The sequence below is a fragment of the Electrophorus electricus genome, chromosome 14, assembly GCF_013358815.1.
Source record: "Electrophorus electricus isolate fEleEle1 chromosome 14, fEleEle1.pri, whole genome shotgun sequence".
NCBI classification, from domain to species: Eukaryota; Metazoa; Chordata; class Actinopteri; order Gymnotiformes; family Gymnotidae; genus Electrophorus; species Electrophorus electricus.
In genome coordinates, this window is record NC_049548.1 from 12,887,501 (window position 1) to 12,894,906 (window position 7,406).

At 42.2% G+C, this 7,406-nt stretch overlaps 1 protein-coding gene across 3 annotated transcripts in view; it reads left to right on the forward strand.

Moving 5' to 3' along the window:
* Positions 1-7,118, forward strand: part of LOC113581982 — a 67,797-nt gene extending 60,679 nt beyond the window's left edge. For all 3 annotated transcript variants that reach the window (XM_035533365.1, XM_035533364.1, XM_035533366.1), the window contains exons 13-18: positions 712-782; positions 2,989-3,146; positions 4,273-4,417; positions 4,565-4,708; positions 4,898-5,132; positions 5,265-7,118. In XM_035533365.1, the coding sequence (XP_035389258.1) occupies positions 712-782; positions 2,989-3,146; positions 4,273-4,417; positions 4,565-4,708; positions 4,898-5,132; positions 5,265-5,287 (776 nt within the window). In that variant the 3' untranslated portion in view covers positions 5,288-7,118. The remainder of the gene's footprint in view (positions 1-711; positions 783-2,988; positions 3,147-4,272; positions 4,418-4,564; positions 4,709-4,897; positions 5,133-5,264) is intronic.
* Positions 7,119-7,406: the final 288 nt, after the last annotated feature.

Genomic DNA, 7,406 nt, shown 5'->3' on the forward strand with positions numbered 1-7,406 from the left:
AATGAATAAGAACATTAAAGAAGTTTAATTTATACAGAACCTTTCTCGTAACCAAGTGTCTGGGAATGAGAAAGGTTTAAAGCTGGGAGTTGAGAGCAGAAAGTGAAGGACAGAGTCTAAGAGGTAACGAGTTCCACAGTTTGGGGGCCACGACACTGAAAGATGTGCCTTTAACCGTCTGAATGTTGGGACAGCGAGGAGTCTAGCTGCAGAAGATCTGCGAGTGCAAGCAGAGGTGTAGAGGTGAAGGAGCTGGGCTGAATAGGACAGAGTTAGTCCACATAGAACTTTCCAGCTCAGTAGGATGCGCAATGAGACAGGTATCCAGAGTACCTGAGAGAATGACAGAGATCGGGGGGGGTAGATTTGTTCAGACTGAAAAAGAAAGCTCTGTAACTGCTAAGGGTTGACTATATTGTAGAGTATGTGAGGTTTTGTCAGGAATGCCAAGCAAAAATAAAAGAAAATCGTCAAGATGGGAGTATATGAAGGTATGCACCATAGTTTCTTTATCTGTATTGTTAAGCAGGGGACATGAAATGAAACCAGACAGGACAGGTCCATGTTTATTTCAGCAAGGAAGAACTGCGTGAGGAGCAGCACTAGTTGAGCTGAGTCTTTCCTCCCCATTCCCATGTTCCACATCAGGTCGTGTTGAAATGTGCCTCAGGGGAATTAATGAACAGGTTGTTATTATCTTGTGAATTGCAGCCCCTCGGGGGAAGAGAGGTTGGAAGACGTTCTATGCTGTCCTGAAGGGTCTAATTCTTTACCTCCAAAAGGTGAGAGTGAAAAGCGTACTTGTCTTTTTTTTATGCTCATCACAACACACTTATGTTATATTTGAGAGAGTGAGCTTTTATCCTTGTGATACACTCACTTAGAGATGACTCAAAACCATTTTGTTGAGTTTATTGTTTTTATTACTCATATAATTTTGAGTTCTATATCTGTTGAGATATATGTAGACAAGACAACAGACATTGCTTTCTAACAATAGAATATGCACTTCAGCCAATTTATTAACAACATCAGTACACCTACTCATTTACTTATCCAATCAACAAATCATGTGGCAGCACTACAGTATATGTCGTCATACAGACAGAGACCAAGAGCTTTAGGTAATGCTCACATCAAACATCAGAATGTGGGAAATGTGATCTGAGAGACAGTCGCATGATTGTTGGAGCCAGGTGGGCTGGATGGGTATTTCATAAACTGATGATCGCCTTGGATTTTCTAAATGTGGAACAGTCTCTAGAGTTTACACAGTATGTTGTAAAAAGTGCCAGATCTTTGCAAAGAAATGCCTTGTTGATGAGAGTTCAGACAACGATGGTCAGACCCAGCCAAGGTGATGGTGTAGACCTCATGATTCTATGGACCCAACCTGCCTTGGAGTTCAGGTTGGTGGTAGTGGTGTGTAATGGTGTGGCAAACACCAGATGCCCTGAAACCAACTGAGCCTTGTCTGAATACCACAGCTTGAGTATTGAGCTATCTGAGTGTTGAGTATCTGAGTATTGTTGCTGAACATATGCTATTTGCAGTATGTTAAGGCAGCATATCGAGTTATCTCACGTTTGCATGGCATACAGTTGTCCCTCACTGTACTTCAGTGATCTCCCTGGTCACCTGGTATGTTACTGGATTCTCTTGGATGTGGCAGAATGGGAGAATCACAGATAAATCTGCCGATATTTCATGATGCGTTCATTTCAACATGGACCAAAATCTCAAAGTAACACTTCCAACACCTTATAGAATTCCTTCCATCAAGAATTGAGGTGATTCTGAGAGCACAAGGTGGTCCTGCCCAGTATTACTACAGTGTTCCTAATGAAGTGGCCAGTGAGTGTATTTCTGTGGAAGGTTTTTCCCCCCCACTATGACAGTCAGTGAATACAGTCTACTAAATGTGCTCCACTCTGCCCTCATGCTTCAAGATCTGCATTTGAATTTTAGTCTTTTACACATGAGTTTAGATTCCTAACAGTTGAACGTTTTGTAAGTGAATACAAGTCCAAACTGGAAATTGGTCTGTATTTAATTACAGGGTAGAATATGCAGAGTCGTCGTGACAGTTTCCACTCTTTGTCCTGGCATGGCCTCTGACAGACTGTGCTTCCAGCGTTATCACTCTCTCTGGCTGACCCTCTGTTCCTAAGTCAGTTGGAGAAGCCACCAGAACCCTGGGTAGCCAAATGGCTGTGTGCTCCAGCTGGCTTGGGGCCTGTTGTCTGAGCACCCGTGCCAACTTCCTGCTTAGCACTCCTTTAGCTCTGATCCTTTAAAAGGAAATGGAAGTTCCATCCAGAGATGTTGCTATGTCGACATTGCCAAGGGTGATTATTTACAAATAAATGCTAATATCCATTGGAAATGAATGGAAAATTGCTATTGTTTCAACTATTTAAACATTTCCATTCATTTTAATAATTTTTTGTTTTTGTTTTTTCTTTTTTTGTAAGTCCACTGATCTTTGAAACAATTGCCAATGGCCTTTTACAGTGGGATTACTGTCTTGGGCAGGACTTTCAATAAATGTCAGATGGTTAGTTTTTGAAATGAATCATCAAAGAAGTGAAAATGAAGCACTGAGATAATACCATCTCTAATAAACACATTTACGTTGTTCTTAAGTGCTTCGAAAACTATTCAGTTTGTGCTTTAGTTAAAGACGAGTTTAAGTATGGTGAAAAATGTTTGTTTTCTCATATTTTAATACATTTGAAATCTCAGTATCAGGTTGTTATAATTAGCATACTTTATCTGTTTATTCATTGCATTGCCAAACATTGTATTAATCAATATATATAGTTTGACTAATTCGATGAACACGTTTATATCTGTCGTATAACATATCAGAACCGATACATGGACTTCATTGTTTGGGTTCCTGGAATGACCGACTGACTGGTTGATTGGTTGACTGATTGGTTGGTTGGTTGGTTGGTTCACTGGTTAGTTGGATTGATGTTGCAGGGTGAGTATCGGCCGGATAAGCAGCTGTCTGATGAAGACCTGAAGAACGCTGTGTCCATCCACCACTCTTTGGCCATCAGGGCCACCGACTACCACAAACGCCCCAACGTGTTCTACCTGCGCACAGCCGACTGGAGGGTTTATTTGTTCCAAGCTCCGTGAGTAACACCCAGGGCTGCATTCTCTTTCCCCCTGCTCTTCTCACTCTCTGCATGTGTAACAGGTATTTACTCGTTTATTCTAGCTGTTGAAAAAGAGGATTTTTAAAGAATGGCCAAAATATTACGTAAACCACAGCCTTGGATGCCGCATAGGAAAATATCAAATAAATAAAAGCACAAAAGAAATGACAAAATCAATCTTGCCTGAAGTATAACTGATATTAATGAAGAGGTGAGAAGATTGGCCTGCAGTGATGTATACTCTGTTCTGTACACTGTATAAATGGAAACACTTATTGTGCACAGTGTCTCAACAGAGGAAGCTGATACTACAAAAATGTTAAAAAGGTTATTCTTGGAATAAAATACATAACCTTATCAGCGTTTCTTTGGCATCTTTCAGGTTAAGAATATTCAGAGCACTTGGCCTTTATCTTATTTACATATACATTTACAGCGACTTACAAAAGTGCTTTGAGGCTTGTGAGGTGCATTCAGATATAAAACCTGCACCCACTTGCACTCTACCTGATGATCAAATTCCCCAACCACCATAATTTCGATGAAGAAAGAGCATTGTGCATATTTTAAGCCCCCTTGGCATGCCCTCAGCCACCTTTCCTACTGCGTGATCACACCCTGTGACTGCCATGCGTGGGTGTGGGTGGGGATGAGGATGTGTTTTATACTCAGCTTGGCTGCCCACGTCCCTGCTCCATCCCCCAGGGAGCTTGTTCTGCTCCACTTGCAGTTTGTCCCAGTTACAGCCCTTACTGACTAGAGATGTGTGGGAAGGCGAGTGTCTGTGCGTGTGTGTTTGGTTTTTGTTAGTTTAGCTACTACACTTTTCACACCCTTAGCATGCATTTTTGGGAGGTAACTACACCTGTAATTACACCTAATTTTTAAATGGGCAATTGAAATAAATGTAATCAAAATTTTGTATTACATTTTTTGATCAAATTTTTATTAAATTATAAATGCTCTCTCAGCAACTCCCATTATACGAAGCAAATATGTAACCTTTATTAATTATCTCATTTGTTATGCTCTTCCCATATTGTTTGATTTGTGTGTGTGTGTGTGTGTGTGTGTGTGTGTGTGTGTGTGTGTGTGCGTGCAGGAATGCAGAACAGATGCAGTCTTGGATCACTCGCATCAATACAGTTGCTGCCATGTTTTCTGCACCACCTCTCCCAGCTGCCATTGGCTCACAGAAGAAATTTAGCCGGCCGCTACTTCCAGGGTCTGCGTCCAAACTCTCTCAGGTCCAGCAATTCAATAAAAACATAGAACTGCTTTCTGGACATCACCTGAGTTCTGCAACCACACACTAAAACTCTTAAGTGTGTAATCACTAACTTGTGTGTATGATTGTGCGTGTGTGTGTGTGTGTGTTTGGGGGCGGGCTGTAGGAGGAACAAGTACAAGCTCACGAGGCTCGTTTTCATGCCACCTCCGCTGAGCTGGCTGAGCTCCGCTCGTACCCCCCGGACCGAAAGGTCAAAGGTCGAGAGCTAGAGGAGTACCGGCTAAGAGAGGAGTATCTAGAGTTTGAGGTGAGAAACAAAACAAGTACATGGGGCAGTTATGAATCATTTACATAAGCGGTTATAGAAAGCATAGGACTACTAATTCAGGATGTTCTCCATGCTTGACTATAGAAAGACAAAAAGCTTAATGCATGTCCTAGGTCTTATATGGCTATTTGGTCAACTGCTCAGTAGTTATTTTCCTCTCTGTCTCAGAAAACGCGATACGAGACGTACAGTATGTTGCTGAGAGCAAAGCAGCGCTGTGGAGACGATGACCTCTCTGTGTTTGAGGCCATGCTGCTGGAGGAGGGCTCTCTCCAGAGGGCCCGGTCCAGCCCCACCCTCCAGGAGAGCAGCCTGATATCCAGCGCCAGAGATGCTCCCAGCACCGCAAGGGACCCTTCTGCCACAGGCAATGGCGCCGGTTTGAGCTGCGTCCGCGGACAAGGTCAGAGACACAGCTACCGGCAGGCTGTCAGGAAGTGACCCACCCCCTCCCCCCCCCACCCATACAGGAAGCTTTTAGTGCTGGAAAGGAAGCGAGGTCATTCTCGTTCCCATCTGCTCTCTGTGCCAGCAGGAAATGGCAAGGGTTCTGACTGAGTCTGACTCTGTGATTGGCCAGCTGGTGGACGACATCACAATGAAGGGGACTGAGCAGTTACTGGAAGGGGAGGGAGGCAGAGGAAGGTGTTTGACATACTCAGTGGTGTTCATGCAAGAAAAGAAGGATGCCAATGAAGAAGAGAGAGGGGACGCATCCACTCATTCATCATTTATATCTCCTCTGCTCTGTTCTGCCATCTGTTTTAAGAATCCACTCAATCTCAGAGGTTTCCATTTACCTCAGTACTGGGACCAAAACAGCTCTATACCTTTAAATTGACTGTTAGCCCTGCATCTTCAGATTATCACAGTCATGTAGGGGCCATATTCAGACAGTGTACTATGTAAAACAATTCAGTGTTGTGAGAACCGTTCTTTTGCAACTCGCATCTTTTGCACTTTTTTTTTGGTTACAAAACATATTGAAGTTGTACACGCTGTAAAGCTCTTAATGCCATAGCAACAAGCGCTCTAACATTCCACAGGAGCATCCGTAGATTACAACCTGTCATGTGATGATGGGGAGGTTTGTTTGTGTCCGCAACGTCACACGTGATCGCAGCAGCACAGAGCGGTTCTTGCTATGCACACACCTGGTCTGAATCCCAAATGGCACCCTATTTGGTAATGAGTGCACTTTTCGGGGTGAAAAAGCTCACACCACACACTGCAATATACTGTACATTACGTAGAGTGCCATTTTCCCTGGATTCTATCCAAGCCTCTGTTTAACCCAGAATTAATGAGAACAACAATTGGTTTCAGCAAACACTTGGTAGAAGTCCACAGTTATGGTGTCATGATGATTTTGTGGCAATCTGTTACGAATAAATCCAGATGAAAATGTAACTTTGAATGGCACCTGGATCGAGCATTTTATATTAATAAGGGTAAACTGACATTTCGAACACAATCATTTTGCCCCAAAATATGTCTTGCACACAATCTTAAATATTATTATTGTCAGAGGTACATTTGTGTCTTTAGAGTTTGAATATTATTACTGTCCTTGTCCTGTTGATTCTCTTGGCTGCACATTCTCGTCCTCTGTGGCCAGCATGGCTGAATAGTGATGGCTTCTTGTGACCTCCTCTCTTCTGCAGAACAGCAGCGATTCTAGTGGTGACATGAAATATAGCGTGTGTAGTGTGGCTGTGTTTCAGGCCTGTTATGTTCTCCACCTAGCTTAGGCTGTGTCTATGATCTTTATATCACTTAGGCATTTAATAAGGATTAACTTTGTCCATTATTGTATTATTGTTTGCGTGTGTGTGTGTGTGTGTGTGTGTGTGTGTGTGTGTGTGTGTGTGTGTGTGTGTGTGTGTGTGTGTGTGCGCACGCACGCGCTTGCGTGTAAGGCCATGTGCATGATAGGGTGTGTGGGTGTGTGTGTGTGGGTGTGTGCGCACACGTGCTTGCCTGCGTCTGAGTGCATGTGTGCATCTGTGTCTGTGTGTGTGTACATGCATGTGCACTTGACACAGTATATCAAATGTATATGGAATGTTTTTTATACGTTATGATAATGGATTACCAACATTGATCTGTTTCAAAAGGGCCTATTTATATGCTTAAATAATTTCCATCATAAGTTGTTTGGCACGCTTTATGAAATAATATTATTAATAATAGACAGGTAAAGCTGTAATGTATTATAATAGATGTACATTAGTTACTGAGGCGCTGTCTATTAGAATGTTAATGACTTACCAAACAATGGTGGGATTCTAGAATCACATTTAGAAATTCAAAGGTTCTCATCATTGTTCCTTATTTGTTTAATCTGTTTGGATAAGCGGTTTCAGCAAGTAAATGTGGCGTAAAAACATGTGTCTGGTTTTCCACCTTTTTTCCACAACATTTTTTCTTATGAAGTAAGTTTGGGGGTGTGGGTGGGAGGGTGTATACAATTAATATTCAAATGGAATTACCCTACACTCTTTGTACAGCATTCATTTCACAAATTACTTTTTTTAAATTCTGTTGTTCTACCATGGAGGAACAAGCAAAGGAGACATATAAAAAGATGTGATGTAATATTCCTTGTGCCAGACATGTAGAACTGATGCTAAGGGACTACAGGTAAAATTAGTTACAAGCCATTTTATTACCTCAG